The 18,867-nt window shown below is 51.1% G+C and overlaps 1 protein-coding gene across 1 annotated transcript in view; it reads right to left on the bottom strand.

Moving 5' to 3' along the window:
- Window positions 1–17,870, bottom strand: part of DNHD1 (dynein heavy chain domain 1) — a 69,332-nt gene extending 51,462 nt beyond the window's left edge. Inside the window, 8 exon segments of the mRNA XM_047752075.1 lie at window positions 3,937–4,093; window positions 5,464–5,574; window positions 5,655–5,858; window positions 10,167–10,340; window positions 12,868–13,681; window positions 13,935–14,008; window positions 14,139–14,193; window positions 14,571–17,870. Of these exon segments, the coding sequence (XP_047608031.1) occupies window positions 3,937–4,093; window positions 5,464–5,574; window positions 5,655–5,858; window positions 10,167–10,340; window positions 12,868–13,681; window positions 13,935–14,008; window positions 14,139–14,193; window positions 14,571–14,682 (1,701 nt within the window). The 5' untranslated portion in view covers window positions 14,683–17,870.
- Window positions 17,871–18,867: the final 997 nt, after the last annotated feature.

Here is an 18,867-nt window from a genome sequence, read left to right on the forward strand (position 1 = left end):
CTGCCAGCTGCTATTGCCCACCCCTCCCGCCCCCACCTGGGGTGGCTGCCAGCAGGGACCCGCTCCACTCCACATGGCAGCACAGACAGAAGCTCCAGCTGCTGCACGCACTCATCTTTGCACTCTCTTTACGATGCTTTTTAAAAAGTCAATTTTAATATAGTCATATCTATTGTTTTTTATGATTCATAATTTTTATATTTTAAGAAACCCTGAGATGATAAAAATATTATCCTATACTATCTTCTGAAAGCTTTTTGGATTTTTTTTTCTTCACAATGTCTTTTATCTGCTGTGAATTCATTTTTGTATATCGTATAGGAGCTATTAGAAAATAATAATGTTTTAAAATATTTATAGTGGCCATTTGTAGTGGCCACAAAAAATATCAAACAGCTATAATAAATCTAAATAAAGAAATAATTCAAAACCTCTCCAGGAGACCTAGAAAACCTTATTAAGAGTAATTAAAGAAATCAAAATAAATCAAGAGATCCATATTCATGGATTAGGAAACTAAATATTGTCAGGATATCAAATCTAATCTATAGATTCAAAGCAAGCTAAAAAAAAAATTCCAGTCAATTATTTTGTGGAAATTACCAAGCTGATCCTAAAATTTATATGGAAATTCAAAGAACCTAGAATAGCTAGGGAAATCTTGAATCACAAAAAGCTGTAGGACTGGAATTCCTATTGTGGCTCAGTGGGTTTAAGAACCCAACTAGTATCCATGAGGTTATGGGTTTGATCCCTGACCTTGCTCAGTGGGTTAAGGATCCCGTGTTGCCATAAGCTGTGGTGTAGATCGCAGACAAGGCTCCCATCTGGTGTTGCTGTAGCTGTGTCGTAGGTCGGTAGCTGCAGCTCCAATTTGACCTCTAGCCTGGGAACTTCTGTATGCCGTGGGTGCGGCCCTAAAAAGAAAAAAAAAAAAAAAGCTGTAGGACTTATTGTAGGACTTACAGTACCTGATATTGACTTATTTTTTTTAAGATTTTTATTTTTCCATTGTAGTTGGTTTACAGTGTTCTGTCAATTTTCTACTGTTCAGCAAAGTGACCCAGTCACCCACATTCTTTTTCTCACATTATTCTCCAGCATGAGTGACAGATATCGACATGTTATAAAGCTACAATCATTAAGATCGTGTGATACCACTAACAGATAAGTTAACGGAACAGAACAGAGTCCAGAAACAGACCCCCACATGTATAATCAACTGATTTAAGACAAAGACACCACTGTAACTCAGTGGGGAAAGGACAGTCTTTTCAGTAAATGAGAAAAATAAAACTTGACTCTTACTTCACACCACACATAAAAACGAATTTGAAGTGGATTACACACCTAAATGTAAAAGATAAGGTAATACAATTCCTAGGAAAAAACACAGGAGAATATGGAGTAGGCAAAGATTTCTTAAACCAAGACTCAAAGGACACTAACCACAAGAGATTAGGAGTTCCCGTTGTGGCTCAGTGGTTAGCGAATCCAACTGGGAACCATGAGGTTGCGGGTTCAATCCCTGGCCTTGCTCCGTGGGTTAAGGATCCGGCGTTGCAGTGAGCTGTGGTGTAGGTTGCAGATGCGGCTCGGATCTCGCGTTGCTGTGGCTGTGGTGTAGGCCAGCAGCTGCAGCTCCGATTGGACCCCTGGCCTGGGACCCTCCATATGCCGCGGGAGCAGCCCTGGAAAAGACAGAAAGACCAAAAAAAAAAAAAAGTAATTAAATGAACTTTAAGAAAATTAAGAACTTCTGTTCATCAAAAGACACCAGTAAAATAGTAACAAAGTAAGCCACAGACTGGGATAAAAATGTCATACACACACACACAAGTATATATACACATATATATATTTGATACAGGACTCATATTTAGAATATATGAATAACTCCTACATATCAATAAGGGAAAAAAAACCAGACGACTCAATCAAAAATTAGCAAGAGTGAGATGCTTCACACCAAAATGGCCAATAAACATATGAAAGGATGCTCAGCATCACTGGTGATCACAGAAACGCAAGTTAAACCACAAGGAGATACCACTACATCCTCACCAATTTGGCTAAAACTAAAAACCTTGACAATACCAAGTGCTGATGAGATCACAGGACAACTCGAAGTCTGATGGGAATATAAAAACTGGTCCAGACACTCTAGAAAACTGTTTGGCACTGCAAAACATAAACCCTAAGTCCAGCAATTTCACTCCTGGAATATATACCCCCAAGGAATGAATGCTTATGTCTGCCAAGACACATAAAAATGTTCATAACAATTATTCACAATAGTAAAAATCTGGAATGAACACAAATGTCCATCAATAGGAGAATTAACCAATAAATTGTGGTATATTTGTGCAGTAAAACACTATAAAACAGAAGAATGACCCATTTCTACCTACAACGTTATGGGTACATCTCACTAACATAATGTGGAGTGAAAAAAGCCAGATAAGAAAGAACATATGCCGTCTGATTCCATTTACATGAAATTCAAAATCAAAGTTAATCGATGGTGACAGAGGTTCCTTTTGCGGGGGTGCTGACGAGTGAGGTACTAGCATGGCTGCTGCAGGGCTGTTAATAGTTCACATCTTGATGGGCTGCTGGTTACACGGGTTCACACATAGGCAAAAATTTCAACCAACTGTACACTTAAAATTTGTTTTCCTTACTGCATACAAAGTCATACATAATTTTAAAAGTCAATTAACTACTGACCATAGGGAAGTCATGATTAGTATTTCTGTCACATTAAAACAAAGTTGAGGGAGTTCCCTGGTGGAGTATTGGGTTAAGGACCCACCATTGTCACTGTGTGGCAGTGGGTTTGATCCCTGGCTCCTTAGGAACTGAGAGGAGAGAAAGGGCACAGCAGTAGGCGCTTACCTCCAGCCCCACCGAGCTCGGTGCAGAGGCAAGTCCAGGCTTTGCTGTCTGGATGCTAAAGGCCGCCGCCTCCTCTGCTCCCGCCCATGGCTCTAGGACGCTGACACTCCCAGGGCCCCCGGCCCCTCTCCTAACCCTCCTGAACAAGGCTGTGAATTTCCTCTTTAGCCAGACCTTCTAAAACAACCGAAGAATATCCCTGAAGGGTCCAATCCATAAAACTCATAAAACATACGGACGCTCTGCTCAGTCCAAATTCTCAAATACGTGGAGCTGTTATGAGCATCTTTGTACACAGAGCCTTCTAGCCTCTCCGGACACATCAGGAGCAAAACCAAGACCTCTGCTCCGGCGGAGCTCACATCTACCATGGGGACTTAGCTCAAATAGGCGGCATGTTAAAAGGCGACAGGAAACGCAGGAAAAGGACCACAAAGAGTAGGATAGGAGGACAGGGAATTCTGGGAGAGGGAAAGAATCGGACTATTTAAAATCATGGGAACATTTCTACTGCAGTATTTAAAATGCTTATTATGGAAACTTTAAGGTTTCAGCCAATTTAAGTTTTCACCCTCCTGACCAACAACAGAGGAGGAGGATGAGCCAAGAAAAAGGGACAAATAGACGGCAGGACCTTCCAGAGCCCTGGGCAGGGGGCATGTACCACAGAGGCAAAGCAGGTGTATGAAGGCAGACCTCTGAGACTAGATGCTTCTACCAGCCACAGCGGCCTGCCCAAGGCTCAGACAGGCTCAGATTTAAGGCCGGCAGCGTGAAACTCTCAAATTCCCAGCTGTACAAACTGGAAAAACAGCCACCATTATGTTCCTTCTCCTCTCTGCTCAAGGCCTTAGGAAAAGGCTGAGTCCACATCTCTGCCCGCCTGTTCCCACCCCATCCCCGCAGGGCACAGGCTGCTGCTGCCGGACAGGACGAGTGCAGAGTCCACAACTCTGCAGGCGCCTCAGCCAAGAGGGGGCTGAAGCGCTGGGGAGGTGAGCGCGGAAGCAGAGACGGCAATAAACTGGAGCCTCTTACCAGACGCACGACGGCTGTGCAGAGGTGCAGGCAGCGATGGAGCAGCCGCAGGGCCCTGTGGTTCTCCCTGGCTAGAGCCCGCTGCAGGTCCAGCAGCTCGAAGCACTGATCTGCCTCACGGGGGAACCAGGACACAGAGCGCAGCTCCTGCAGAAGCCTGGAATCAAGGGCTCGGCTGTCAGAGCCAGGGCCGGCCCCTGCCCCTCAACGTCTTCCAGGCCCAGCTCACCTCGGAGTGTGCACAGGTTAGAGACTCTCTTATTCCCTGTAACTGACAGTGTGACAGCCCCTCTTGGAGCTCTTTGGGAGAGTTCAAGGCCAGAAGTTGCCGGCTGGGGATTCTCTGGGGAAGGCTTGGGATCTGTGCAAATGCGGACACTGAGTAACCTTCCTTGCAGGAGGGAGGTCAAAGAGTTCCCAAGGTCTGACTAGAAGGAGAGACAGCAGAGGCTGCCTCCCTGGAATGGCCCTAACAGCCTGCGGGGACAGGTAGCTTTTAGAATCAAAGGTGAGGGACCTCCAGCTGCCCTGTGGGCTGCCCATCCCTGAGGAAACCCACTTGTTATCATTCCCCTACCACCGTCCTGAAAAACCCACATCTCTAAACAGCCTTAGAAAAATGAAGGGAGTTCCCATTACGGCTCAGAGGAAACGAACCTGACAAGTATCCATGAGGATGCAGGTTTGATCCCTGGCCTCGCTCAGGGGGTTAAGGATCCAGTGTTGTGGCAAGGTGCTGTGTAGGTTGCCTATGTGGCTGCAGTTCAGCTCCTAGCCCAGGAACTTCCATATGCTGCAGGTACAGCCAAAGAAAAAAAAAGGAAAAGAAAAGAAAGAAAGGGAGGGAGGGAGTTCCTGTCATGGTGCAGCAGAAACTAACCCAACTAGGAACCATGAGGTTGCGGGTTCGATCCCTGGCCTCGCTCAGTGGGTTAAGGATCCGGCGTTGCCATGAGCTGTGGTGTAGGTCACAGACGCCACTCGGATCTGGTGTTGCTGTGGCTCTGGCGTAGGCCGGGGGCTACGGCTCCAATTCAACCCCTAGCCTGGGAACCTCTATATGCCGTGGGTGTGGTCCTAAAAAGACAAAAGACAGAAGAAAAAAAAAGAAAGGTGTTAAAAAATAAAAATAATATAAGCAATACCACGGAAAGAGTAGAGTTTGGATTCAAATACCTGCATTACATCCCCAGATTTGCAAACTTGATACCTAATAATTGTATGATCGGGGGCAAGCTGACGTACAAATGCGTAATTGTACAGAGCTATGTCCAGAATATACAATCCAGAGGAAAAAACTGGTTACCTAACAATATGCAAAGTACAACCGCGTCTGTATGTGTGACAGAAAAAAGACTACAAGGATGCGTATCACAGTGTTTGTCACGGTTATTTGCAGACAGTGAGGTTAAAGATTTTTCCCCTTCCGGCTTTCTTCTATCTGCCAGATTCTCTACAATGAAGGCATTATGACTTCTATAAAGAAAGTGTCAGACGCACAGTGGAGCCGTCATCTGAAGACCTCACCTGCTAATGTGGAGCAGCCCGACTCCGAAGTGCGGCACAGCAAGGAGCAGGTGCGTCCCCAGGAAAGCCTGGTGCCGGTGCAGCTTCTGCAACTTCGCGCCCTTCTTCCAGCTACAGATCAGAGGGCAGGGACCACGTGCTATTGCTCTTTGGGACGCTTCTTCCCAAACCCCACACCCGTCACCACCTACCATGCCAAGGCCTTGCGTAAGAGGCAATACTTGAAGAATGGAATGAACTGGAGCTGTTGCCAGAGGACAGAGTGGCGGTGCCAGGTGCCCAGCGCCATGGCCTCCGTGCCCTCCGTGGGGTGGACGTGCAGGATCCCAAAGGGAGAGAAGATGTAGTGCTCGGGATTCACCTGGTCGGCGGGGACCACCTCCAGGCTGTAGGGCCTTAAAAAGAGTACCGGTCAGCAGGAGCCCTGGGAACTTGTGCAGATTCCAGGAGGGGACGAGAGAGGGACAGGAAGGGGAAAATGAGGCGGCAGGAAGGAAGGAAGAAGAGAGAGGGACGAGGGGAAGGAGAGCAGAGTGAGCCTCAAACCAGAAAGATGGGATAAGGATTAAGACAAAACAGAAACCAAAAATAGATGGGAAGAAAGAAAAAGGGCCCTAACCAGCTCCAAGAAGTTCCTAACTCCAGCCCCAGACAGCTTATAGCCCATCAAATCTAAGATGCCATCAATTGTAGGCTGCAGTATTTTTTTTATGAAACCCTAAAATAAAAAATGCTGCCAACATGATATGCTATCAATGTGTAAGACGCATCACCATTTCAGAATGTTGACATGTGGAAAAAAATGGGCATCTTAGAAATGATAAAATATGTACTTCCCTAGATGCTGAAATAGCATTTGCAAAGATAATCAGGGAGTGCTGTTTGGAGTAACCGAGAAGGGGGGAAGGCAAGGGTGACTACAAGACCAGACACAGGCCAGCAAGAGGAAAACTGCCACCTAGTGAACCAGACAAGAGCCTCCAGAGCCAGCGAAAAATCCCGCTAAGTTTCTTCCTTCAGGGAAATGCACCTACATCCCACATTAAATACAATTTATAGGTAACTATATAATAGTTGTATCTAGTTGCAGTAAACTCATTGCCCTAATGCTATGGTTGGGCATATTTAGTAAAGCATTTATTTTTATTTTGCAGTTTTCTTTTCCTAACATGGAGCCAGTCATATTTTAAAGCACCAAATATATCTTTAAGCCCTTTAAAATGGTGTGTGTGGGCGTTCCCCAGTTGCTCAGTGAGTTAAAGATCCGGCGCTGTCACTGCAGTGGCACAGGTTTGATCCCTGGCCCGAGAACGTCCACGTGTCATGAGCGTGGCCAGAAAGAGGCAAAAGCTGTGGGTCCCGGGTCCCAGGCCTCTAACAGCTACAAGATAAAATTGCCTTCGCCTTCTCTTCTCGCTCTCAACCTCCTAGATTATTAAGCAAATGACTCATGAACCTTTAGATGGAGACCAGGACGAGCTAAGTCAAGTCATACAGAAACTTTACTTCATTTCTGACAACGTGACTAAATCTTTTCCCCAAATTACAATGAGAAAACTGTACAACCAAAGAGAAGTCCGAACTTTGCACAAGGCAGTTAAGGGCAGAATATAGGATTTAAAACGAAATCTACCTGATTCGAGCCCCCTTCTCCTAATTGCTGGGTCACTTGTCTTCCTGCAGGATAGCTTCCTGTCCTAATGGAGCCCTCGGGCTCGTCCACAGGGACACTCCTTTGCCTGCAACCTTCTTAACGGAGGCTCCTCTCCCTGCCCGGGGCCGGGAGGCAGGGAGTGCTCTCTGCGCTCCCAGTGGCCACTGCTTTTGGGGGGACAGTCACTCATTCCAGAAATGTTTATTATGCCAGCACTGGAGTTCCCATCGTGGCTCAGTGGTTAACGAATCCGACTAGGAATCATGAGGTTGCGGGTTGGATCCCTGGCCTCGCTCAGTGGGTTAAGGATCTGGTGTTGTTGTGAGCTATAGTAGGTCGCAGACTCGGCTCAGATCTGGTGTTGCTGAGGCTGTGGTGTAGGCCAGCAGCTACAGCTCCAATTAGACCCCTAGCCTGGGAACCTCCATACACCACAGGTGCGGCCCTGGGAAGATTTAAAAAAAAAAACAAAACAAAAACAAACAAACCAAAAAACCTGTTACATGGCAAACAAAGCAAAACAAAAAATGCCAGCTTTCTATTTTTGCTGATGGTGCACTAGAAATTTGGGCCAATACTTCCACTTGAGAACAACTAGGAAAACTGGGCAAAGTACCTGGATAAAAAGTGAAAATCATTATAGAACTCACAAATGACGTGCCCTGGGCTTCCAGCTGGGACCCTGGTAACGACGCAGGTTGAACCAGCAAACACCTCCCTCCTCGGTACATGGGCCCCAAGCTGAGTCTTTGGGAAGCTCGGCTCCTCTTCTCTGTCTTGAGGGGCACAGAGTAAAAGTGACACACCACTGCCTCTACCGGAGTCAACAGGCACTTCCGTCCGGGACAAAAGCACCTCCCGGGGTTCTTCCTTTGGCTGCCCTTGGCCCGGTCATTATTCACTGCCTTTTTAGTTCTCTAGCTCACGGTTTCCTGCCTCTCTCTGTGCCTACTTACTCAGATTGTGCTGCTTCTCTGGCTACCACGGTGATTTTCTTTCCGTGAGCTCTCCCCATGTCAACAGGCAGGCAGCCCATCTCGCTGTCATGACGGCCAGGTGGTCAAGTGCAGCAGCCGCCAGGCGTCAGTAGGCAGTTCATCACCCTCAACCATGGTGACAGTTTAATGCCGCTACAGGTCACTATTTCCCACAAGCAAGGAGCCCAGGCCTGTCCAAGGCCAAGGACGTTACCGCACCAGTGTCAGAATCCCGTATCTGGGACCATACATTGTACCAAGCACCGTATCAGAGCAGAGTCAGGAAAAGAGCAGCCACGCTAGGCATTTCAACGGAGTCAATTTACTAGAGAACATGTGTTTTAGAGAAGGTGTCAGAGGCGTTCCCGGCGTGGCTCAGTGGTCACAAACCTGACCAGGATCCACGAGGACGCAGGTTTCATCCCTGGCCTCGCTCAGTGGCTTGAGGATCCGGCCGTGCGCTGTGGTGCAGGTCACAGACAAGGCTCAGCTCGGGCGTTGCTGTGACTGTGCTACAGACCAGCGGCTCTAGCTCCGATTCGACCCCTAGCCTGGGAACCACCATATGGTGTGGGTGTGGCCCTCAAAAGCAAACATAAATAAAAAGAAAAAAGAAAAGGTGTCAGGGGACATCTGAACAGCAGAAAGGGACACCAAGGTAGCACAGAGGCAACACGGCAGGTGGCAGAATGCCAGCCAGGAACGAAGGGGAGAGGTGGCCTCCTTAGTAGCCGTGGCTGGGCGGAGGGGCTCGCAGCTCGGGGACTTGGATTTCTAGGAGAGGCTGCCTGGCTGCTACTAGGATCTAAGCGGTTTGAAGGAGGGCCCTGCAGAGCTGTGACTCAGAGCTCTGAGGGAAGGCGCTACCCAGCTGGCCTTGGTCCCTCTCGGGATCACGAAGAGGCCGACAGGATGAGAGATCATTTCTCGGGCACGAAAAGCGAGCAAAGGAAGGACAAAGTCCCTTCTCTCACCCTGCCGTCCAGTCTCCTTCTAGCACCCCCTGCTAATCAAACCTAAGAGGCAGCTAGCTGAAATAGGGGAAATTAAGTTTGCAGAGGCCCAGCCCGAGGATTAAAAAGCAGGGGGAGGAGAGACGAAAGAAAGCCAAGAGACAACTGCTTAGTAACTGACACACTGTTCTCGCTAAGCTCTGTTAAGTGGATTGATCCGTAAATCAATGGACGGTACGGATCATTAGTGGCGCCTAAGCTCAGGAGAGAGGGCAGCGCACGCAGGAGGAAAGGCCCCCAGGGAGCGCGTATCGAAAATGGCTTAAGAGTATGGACCGGAGCTCTGACAGTCCTAGGTTTAGGTCCTCTTTCCACACGTGCCATGTGCTCTCGGACAATTTCCTTAACCTCTCTGTGCATCGGTCTACTCATCTCACACAAGGAATCAATACTTGGTAGGTGGGTTAAATGACACGTGCATATAGAAAAGCTTCATTAATAGTATTATCATTTCTGGGAAGAGAAGGGACAAAGGGACTTAAATAGAGCTTTTAAAAACACTAAGATTTGGATCTAGGAGTCCTCTGGTGGCCTAGTGATTCAGGACTCGTTGCTGTCACTGTTGTGGCTCAGGTTTGATCCCTGGCCCAGAAACTTCTGAATAGGCCATGGGTGCCGCCAAAAAAAAAAAGATTTGGATCTAATGGAAGAAAGTGAATGAAAGCCGCTGGAGTCAGCGGAAGCAGGAGACTTGTTTTTACAGCACAGAGATAAAACCAGAACCAAAAGGTAGAACTGAAAAGAAAGCAGTCTAAGGAGCGGGATGCCTTGCAAAACCACAAAGCTCCCCTGACACTATCGAAGGTGTAAACGAGCACCTGATTCTTGCACGGAGTTAGGAGGGATCGCCATTCTGCTCCCTGCTCAGGCGATGACCAAGGGCCGCTATCATTCTAGGACAGACAACAGAAGACAGAGCAAGGAGGAGAAAGGAATGACAAAGACCAAAAGACTAGGAGGGCCAAGGGAGCAAGGAGGAAGGGAAGCAGGAGGCGGAGGAGAAGGCGAGGGGCAGGAGTGGGCAGGCGGGAGAGGAGTGGGCCGGGCTCAGGCTCTCACCTAAAGTAGCGACTGGGAGCCACGTTGAGGTAGAGGAAGTGGATCCTCTCCGGGTGGCTCTCTGTCTTCCTAACGGCCACCATCGGGCCCCCCGGGAGGGAGGTGCGCGGGAAGCAGCCAGGGCTCCTCTTCCGCGAGGCCCTCTCCCCACCAACGTCCGAGTCAAGCTGAGGCCTGCGCGATAAGAGATCGGGAGACGAGAGGCGGAGCCCCGCGATCAGGTGGCCGCTGCTGGCCAGCGACTGAAGGAGCTACATCAGGCGCCCTTCCACCGTCTCTACCCAAAGCGTTCACATACTGAACACAGTCCATGCGGCCCCTACTTTCACACAGACCTGCGCGTGGGAACAACCCTCCCTTTCAGACGAAGAAACAGCGATGGATTACCTGGACTAATCCTATTGGTTAGCGTGAACTCAGAGCCCAAAAATAAACAAACCAAAAACCCTACGAATAACCAAACTCAGACTTCATCAGTCAAAGTATATTAGTGATCGGCAGAACAAGGCACCCCAGGCGTACGGTGGGATCCCCCCTCCAGCGCTGCTGTTCCCATCAACATGAGGGTTCATGACCCTGAGGCTGGAGCTGGACACCTCATGGGTGTAACTGCCATGAAAGGATCAGTCCTTCAATAATTAAAGCCCCTCGGGATCTGCGTAGGGGCGGAGGTCCTGGGAACCAGGCACATCAGCTCCTCGTGGGCTCCCGGGGTCGTCTCACTTGCGGATGCCGCTGCTCCACGTCTCAGCACGAGTTCTGGCTGCTCCCCCTTGTACCCTCCTCCGCCGCCACCCTGGGCCTCACCCCTGCCCCTCTCCCCCTCCACGCCTGCCCAGGAAAACCCAGGCTCTCGGCCATCAGCTGATTCCAAGCACCACTGCCTCCCCACGCGTGTCTCTGTACATATTCCCACCCGAATCTTTTCCCTGAACTTGAGAGGAAGGAGCGCCCCCCTCCTCTCAAGGCTCATTCCTCCGTTTGCGCTCGCACGGCCTTGGCCCCTCTTGCTGATGTACGTGCGGTCTCCTCCTCACCCGCTAGCCTGGACTGACCCATCTGCTCCACGGATATGTCCTGAGCACCTGCTTCTCAAGCGCCACCTCGGGGCTATAAACATCTCTCCATTTCTTTGGTCCTGCTTAGACACCACTATTCTTTCAATCTGCTGTCCTAACCTCTCTCTTTCCCTTTCAAGCCTAGCTTCATAAAGGAAAATAAAACGGGATTTCCGCCTCTTCACCGGCCATTAACTCCTAAACGCAGGTTAGAGTCTGCTCTCCTCCCCACAAAACTCTACCGACACTGCTCCCACCAACCTCTTCCTTGCTGCTAGATCCAGTGAATATTTGTAAATTTTTCTTCCTTGCCTCAGTAGTATTTAACATCTCCTCCTTGAAACTTTCATTTCACCTTCACACCTGCCAGATATTTTGTAAACCCTCATCTAAACCCAAACTCCTGTGATGGGCTTTTCCCTAACTCTGATACATGCCTGCGCAGACACACACCCACACCCACCCACACACCCAGAGCAGCAGCCAGAGGAAAGGCAGCCCTCTTTTTCGATTTTATAGCACGTAACACAAATTGTAATGTTTTACTTACATCGACTTACTTAACATCTGTCTGCTTTGACTAAACTGTTAACCCCAGGGAAAAGCTGAGGCTGTCACCTCTGCATCCTCAGCTAGCAGTTCCTGATACCTGCTACATGTGCAGTAATGCTTCTTGAATGAACGAATGCCTGAAGGCCAGTCCTGGAGGACATGGCGCAGACGATGCCACGCTAGCTGGGCCTTGGAGCTTTGCCATCAGCTTCCAAGAGAGGACCAAGAACTGGACTTCTTGCTGGCTTTTCTGCCCATTCTGCCTCAAGCAGGCCCCCCGGGAAAGCGTTACACTCAAGGCACAGGGCAGATCTTTGAGAAGAGGGGCATCTGCCGGAGGCAACGACAGCACACAGTGCTGCCCCCTGGCCCCTATCTGTCCACAGGCTCTACGGCTTCAGGAAAAAACCCGACCCAGCCATAAATACAGAGCAAAAGCCGAGGAAGCCGAGCTGCATTAAAGGTAAAACTACCCTTCTTCCCAGACAGTGAATATGCCCCAGTCAAGCTGCCCAGAGACAGGACAAGTCTCCAAGATCAGAGTGAGGGGACGCTCGGAAGACAGAGGTCTCTGCAGATGTTCGGAAGCCCTGCAGGGGGCGGTGACGGCCAGACTGAGGGGAAAAGCATGGTGGCTCAAGGAGCCAGGATTCCCTCACCTGCAGCGCAGGAGGAAGACTCAGGAAGGGTCAGAATCAAAGTCCCCCCGGCAGGACCGGCAACCCCACGGTGCCTTGGTTTAGCTGGCTTCGCTCACAGAGACACCAGCGGGAAGGGCCCTCAGACAGGCCCTCTGTCGCCCAGGGGAAGGACCTGGACCCAGCATCCAGCACCTGGCACTAGGAGGACCCAGAGGCAAGACTCAGGGATTCAAGGAGTAAGCACCGTCTGAAAAAGAAGTCGAGAAATGCCAGAAACTCAAGCTGTTTTCTGAAGCCCTGGCTTCCTCGTAGTCGACTTCAGATTTTCATGACCTTTTGCATTTCCCTGTGGGGGTCACCCCTGAGACCACTGGGGTTATTTCGGCACATAAAAAGGAAGAGGCTTCTTTCTCTCCTCTGCTCACAGCCCCAGGTCGGCCCCTCACTCACCTGGTCTCTCTTCTTCCACCAGGCCCCTCCTCTGTGCTGTCGCTGTCACTGCTCTTGTACTGTACAGGGATGTCCGTGGCCAGTGCCAAGGGCAGGAGGCCGAGGCCATCTTGCCACTGGGTCTCGTCCAGGGCCACCTCAGCACCAACAATGCCCAGGCCCTGCTGTAGCTCGGGCAGTGTCAGTGGTCGCAGCCACGTGGCCAACTCCTCCTCCCCCTGCCGCCCTCCCCCTCGGGCCTGCACAAAGGGGCAGGCTGGGTGTGGAGGCCTGTCACGGAACCTCTGCTTCCGAGGCCAGCAGTCAACATGGGCACTGCCCTCTAACAAAGAGGCATCCCGAGGAAAGGCCTGGTCTATGGCACCCAGCAGGTCCAGCTGGAGCTGGGACTGGATCCAGGGTGCCCAGAGGCACAGATGCTCCAGGAAAGGCAGCAAATCGAGGTGCCCGACAAACAGCGCACGATACGGAGGCAGCAGCCCCAGCACTGCATGCAGGTAGTGCCAAGCTGCGGGGCTGCCATCCTGCAGCACCGCTGAGAACAGAGCTTGGAGCTCCGCTAGCAGGAGCTCCAGCGCTGCAGGCCGCCCTGACCGGGTCACCGCCTTCAGGAACGGCCTCTGTCTTCCCTGCCCGGCCCGGGGCTGCTCTGCGTTGTCTCGGACACCCACGGGGTGCCAGGACTCAGGGGCTTCTGATGATGCCTCTCCGGCTGGGACCAAGAGGAGTCCGGCATTCAACTGCTGTCGAAGTGACCTTGCCCACTGCTCCGGATCCGCCTGCCAGTTCCAGGCTCCCACCTGCTGGATCGCACCTGTGTGGCCCAGCCCGAGACAGGGGCGAGGGCAGGGGGCTTAGGCTCTGGGCAGGGTCAAAAGGACAGGGAGAGAGCGGAAGGGAGGAACGGGGCCCAGGGAAACGCATGCACCTGCAGGGCACAGCGCGACCAGCAGAGGGCCCTTCCTGAGCCCCCAGCCCCCACAGCTTCCCCAGAGACCGGACAGAGCTAGGGCCTCCCGGCACAAAAGTCCCCTCCCACCGCCAGAGCCAGGACACTGTTCCCTCACCTGGCCTAAGGGCCGCGGGAGGCGGGGGAAGGGACAAGAGATGGATCCGCGGCCGAGGTTTCATGGGGAAGTGCCTGCTGGAGACACCACGACCTTAGCCTTGGGTTCAGGCACAGGCTCTCTGCTCACAGCCGCCCAACTCAGAGACACCCACCCCACCATCCCCTGTAGAGGCGAACTGACACGCACACCAAAAGGGCTCACCCAGAGGCCCTCCGACCAGCAAGAGCTGCCGCTGGGGCTGGAGCCTGGCGATGCCCTGAAGGGGAGGTACAGGTCAGGGTCCCTCAGAGGCAGCAAAGCCCAGCGCGATCCGCCAGTGGGCTGGGCGGGTGTGCGGACGGCAAGCGGAGGGTGGGTACCGAGAACTACTTGGCAGGAAGGCGGGGAGCGCGGCGGACAGCGGAGAGGACAGGCTGGGGGTGCGGGGTTGGCTCCTTAGCTGAGTGGGACATTCCTGGGGGCGGCAGGGAGGGCGGGCGGAAGCCAAGCGATGCCGATCCGGCAGCGGGTTCAGCGCAGTCGCCGCCCGGCCCGCTGTTGGAACCGTTGCAGGCTGGCCTGGGGCCCGCGCCTCCTCCGCGGAGGGCACCCCAGGAAGGGGGAGGGGGGCGGGGAGCGCGGCCCCGGCCTCACCTGCCTGCTGCCCTCTGGGACTTGGGAATAGGGGTCTTCCAGGTTGACCGAGGGCGGTAGGGGTCCCGAGGGTGTCGCGGGCAGGTGTAAATCCATGGGCGGGTTTATCCATTCACTGAGCCAGCAAGCTAGAGCCCGGCACCAACAAACTCTGTTTGGGGGACACTCCCCCAGCCAACATACACCGCAGCGCATTCACCTCGGCCGATGCACACCCTCGAAAAACCCATATAAGACAAAATCCTTGACCACAGGGAGCTCAAAATGGGGTAAGGGGCGGAGCTAAATGATTTAAAAATAGAAACCCAGCAGAGGGTAGAGTCCCACCTCTGCCTTGGATATCCAATGAGAACCCCAAACTTAAAAATCTCCAAAACCAGACTCAAATCTGCACCCCCCCCCCCAGAAATCTGTTCCTTTCACCATCTTTCCAATCTCAATAAACTGCAAATCCATTTTTCCAGTTGCTTGGTTCACAATTGAGACTCACCTTTGACTCTGCCGCCCCCCCAACATTGCATGTCTCATCCTTTAGTAAATTCTGTTAGGCGACAACTTCCAAATGAATCCAAAATCCAACTATTGTCACCACCCAAGAGCTAAACCTTGGTCTAAGGCATCACCTCTCACCTGAATTATCCCATAGCCTTCTAACCGGTCTGTTTCTACCCTTGCTCTGCTTTTCAGAGCAGCCAGTGACCCTTTTCAAATGCAGGCACATCCTAGCACTCCCCTGCTCCAAACTCACTGAAGCCTTATCATCTCATGCCCTCGGCAAAGCCGAAGTTCCACAAGGCCCACAGGCTGCTATCTGATCAGCCAGCTGCTACCTCCGTGAACTCGGCCCTCCTCTGCCCCTGCTCACACCCCTGTGCCTGCCTGGATCACACTGAGCCCGCTCCCACCTTGGAGCCTACACACAGCTCATCTCTGCTTAGGGATCATTTAGGAGACAGACAAGCTTCCTGCGGCTGTTTAGCCCTTTGCCACAGAGCAGCTTACAAACAACACCCATTTAGTACTGTCACAGTCCTGTAGAGCAACGCCCAGAGTGGCCTGACTGGGTCTCTGCTCAGGGTACCATAAACCTGAGATCAAGGTATGGGCTGGGCTGAGTTCTTAGCTGGCGGCTCTGGGAAAAGCTCCTTCTTGCCGTCGGCAGGATTCAATTTCTTGCAGGTATGGGACTGAGGTCCCTGTTTCCTCCTGGACATCCGTCAGGGGCCACTCTCAGGTCCAGGAGGCCACCCCTTTTCCTTGCCATGTGGCCCTTCACCTTCAAACCAGCAACAGTGCCTCAAACCCTTCCCACGCTTCAAATCTTTCTGACATTCTCTGCAATCAGAGAAAATGCTCGGCTTTTAAAAAGTTCACGTGCGGTAACTATGTATGGTCACTTATGATGGAGAATGATGTGAGAAAAAGAATGTATACACGGGTGTGCAACGGGGCCACCCCGCTGTACAGTAGAAAATCGACAGAACACCGTAAACCAGCTATAATGGGGAAAAAAATCATTATATAAAAAGTTAAAAAAAAAGTTCATGCGGCCAGGCCCACCCCGATAACCTCCCCTTCTTACGCTGCATTACGCCAGCTAATCACAAGTAAAATCTGCCCTAGTCACAGTCCTAGGATTATACAGGTGTGTACCCAGGCGACAAGAACTCTTGGGCCCCATGTAAGATTCTACTACCCACATGCTATAGTAACAAAAAGACCCCCAAGACCAGAGCTTAAACATGTGAGCAGCTTATTTTTCCTCCCACGTTACTAAGTACTCCGGGCTAACACGGCCGCCTCTGAGTCGTTTTGCCTTCTCCAAGGAAGTGATCCTTGTCCTCGCGGTCCAGGAGCGCTCACCACCATGTGCGCTGGGCCCCAGCCCAAGCGGTGAGATGGGGAAAGGGCAGGAGAAGGCACACCCTTACCCTGAAGGGCACAGCTTGGCAACGTCCACATCGCTCAACTCGCGGACACACTTGGCTGCAAGGAAAGCTGAGAAATCTGATCTTTACCTTCAGTGACCGTCTGCCCAGGTGAAAGCCAGGGGTTCTGCCAGCAAAGCAAGAAGGGGACAGGGGAGCCTGGGGAACTGGAGGCTGACACCACAGTGCACTCTTTCTCCTGACATCCACGAGGCTCATGCCCTCATTTCAAGTCTCTGCTTAAGACACCTCATCGGTAAGACCTTCTCCAACAAGTTGGCATAAAAAAGCAACCACCTGCCTCCTTACACTGTCTTAGTTTTCTCCACAGCACTCAGTACCATCCCATAGCAGTGCTTACTTCACTTCTCATGGGCGGTTTCCCCTGACGGCAAGTGTAAGCTCCTCCATGGGCAGATTCCGACTGCCCTCTGCTCCATCCTAGTGCTAGGCACCACGAGCAGATAATCAGAAGATACTCGTGGAGCAAAAGCATGAAGGTACAGCAATCTTCACTAGTGAGAAAGAGGACAGACCCTGAAAGTCAGACTGCCCGGACTGAAACCCTGACTCCATCACTTGGCAGTGGTGGGATACTTTACTGCAGGTGTGTGGGTTTTAATTGAAAATAAGAATAGGACCTACCTTACAGGGCTGCTGTGAGAATTACATGAGTTGGTATAAAAGATGCGTAGACAGAGCCTGGTAGCTAAAAAGCATGTGACAGAACTGCTTTGTGTGAGCTGTGTGTCTACCAAGTGCTGTGGACATAACGGTGAAAAAGGGTCCAGCAAGGGTGCAGATAAGGAGCCTTTGTGGGCAGTGCAGGGAAGGGTCCCTGTCACATCAGGGCTTAAAGTGTAAGTAAGGCCTTTAAGGAGCAGGGTTTTCCCAGTTATAAAATAAGTAAGTTACGGGGATGTGATACACAGAACCAGGAATACAGCCTGTGACATAGCAACAACTTTAAATGGTGGTGGGTGGTAGCCAGACTCACTGCCGTGATCATCTCAGAATGTATGGACACGTCAGCTCCCTGCGCCGCACACCCGAAACTGACATGACAATGTACACGCCGATGATTCTTCGATGTGAGAACGCTTCTCAGACAGACCAGGCCAAAGGGAATTCTGTTCAGCAAGCTCTTCTGAGCCCCCAACGCTACAGAATAATCCATTATGTTCCTCCTGTCAGCTCACTCTCTCATTCTGGGCAGAGACCAGTTTAAGCCTTCTGCTGCACTCTCTCATCTTCCACTTTCTTCTGCTTTTACTCTCTGATGGTAAAGTCATGTGCAAGTTAAAAAAGCAGTTCCCGTCGCAGCTCAGCAGAAACAAAGCTGACTAGCATCCACGAGGATGCAGGTTCGATCCCTGGCCTCACCCAGTGGGTTAAGGACCCGGCGTTGCGTGAGCTGTGGTGTAGGTCACAGACTGGACTCGAATCTGACATTCCTGTGGCTGTGGCATAGGCCAGCGGCCGCACCTCTGATTTGACCCCTAGCCTGGGAACCTCCATATGCCAGGGGTATGGCCCTAAAAAGACAAAAAAAAAAAAAAAAGATGCTCTATCAGCCAGGGTTCTCCACAGAAAGATATCTACATAGCTATATCTAAATAGGTATACACAGATATAGAGAGATATAAATGTCCCTATTTATCTATCCATCTAAGGAGACTGATTTTAAGGCATTGGCTCACATGACTGTGGGGCTGGCAAGTCCAAAATCCGTAAGGCAGGTCAGCATGCTAGAAATTCAGGCAGAGGTTAATACTGCAGTCTTTTTTGGGTCTTTTTAGGGCCACGCTCACAGCATATGCAAGTTTCCAGGCTAAGGATCAAATCGGAGCTATAGCTGCCAGCCTACAAGAGCCACAGCAACGTGGGATCTGAGCCACCTCTGTGTCCTACGGCACAGCTCACGGCAACTCCGGATCCTTAACCCACCGAGTGAGGCCAAGGATTGAACCTTTATCCTCACGGATACTAGTCAGAGTCATTTCCCCTGAGCCACAATAGGAACTCCAATGTTTCAGTCTTGAGGCAGAATTTCTTTTCTGAGAAATTTCAGATTTTGCTTTCAAGGCCTTCAACTGATTAGATAAAGCCCACCCACACTAGTGAGGGTTGTTTCTTTTACTTAAAATCAACTAATTGTTGGAGTTCCTGATGTGGCTCAGTGGTAATGAACCCAACTAGGATCCATAAGGATGAGGGTTCGATCCCTGGCCTCGCTCAGTGGGTTAAGGATCCGGCGTTGCTGTGAGCTGTGGTGTAGGTCGCAGATGCAGCTCGGATCCCACACTGCTGTGGCTGGGGTGTAGGCTGGCAGCTACTGCTCTGATTTGACCCCTAGCCTTGGAACTTCC

The sequence above is a fragment of the Phacochoerus africanus genome, chromosome 11 (genome assembly GCF_016906955.1).
Source record: "Phacochoerus africanus isolate WHEZ1 chromosome 11, ROS_Pafr_v1, whole genome shotgun sequence".
Lineage (NCBI taxonomy): Eukaryota > Metazoa > Chordata > Mammalia > Artiodactyla > Suidae > Phacochoerus > Phacochoerus africanus.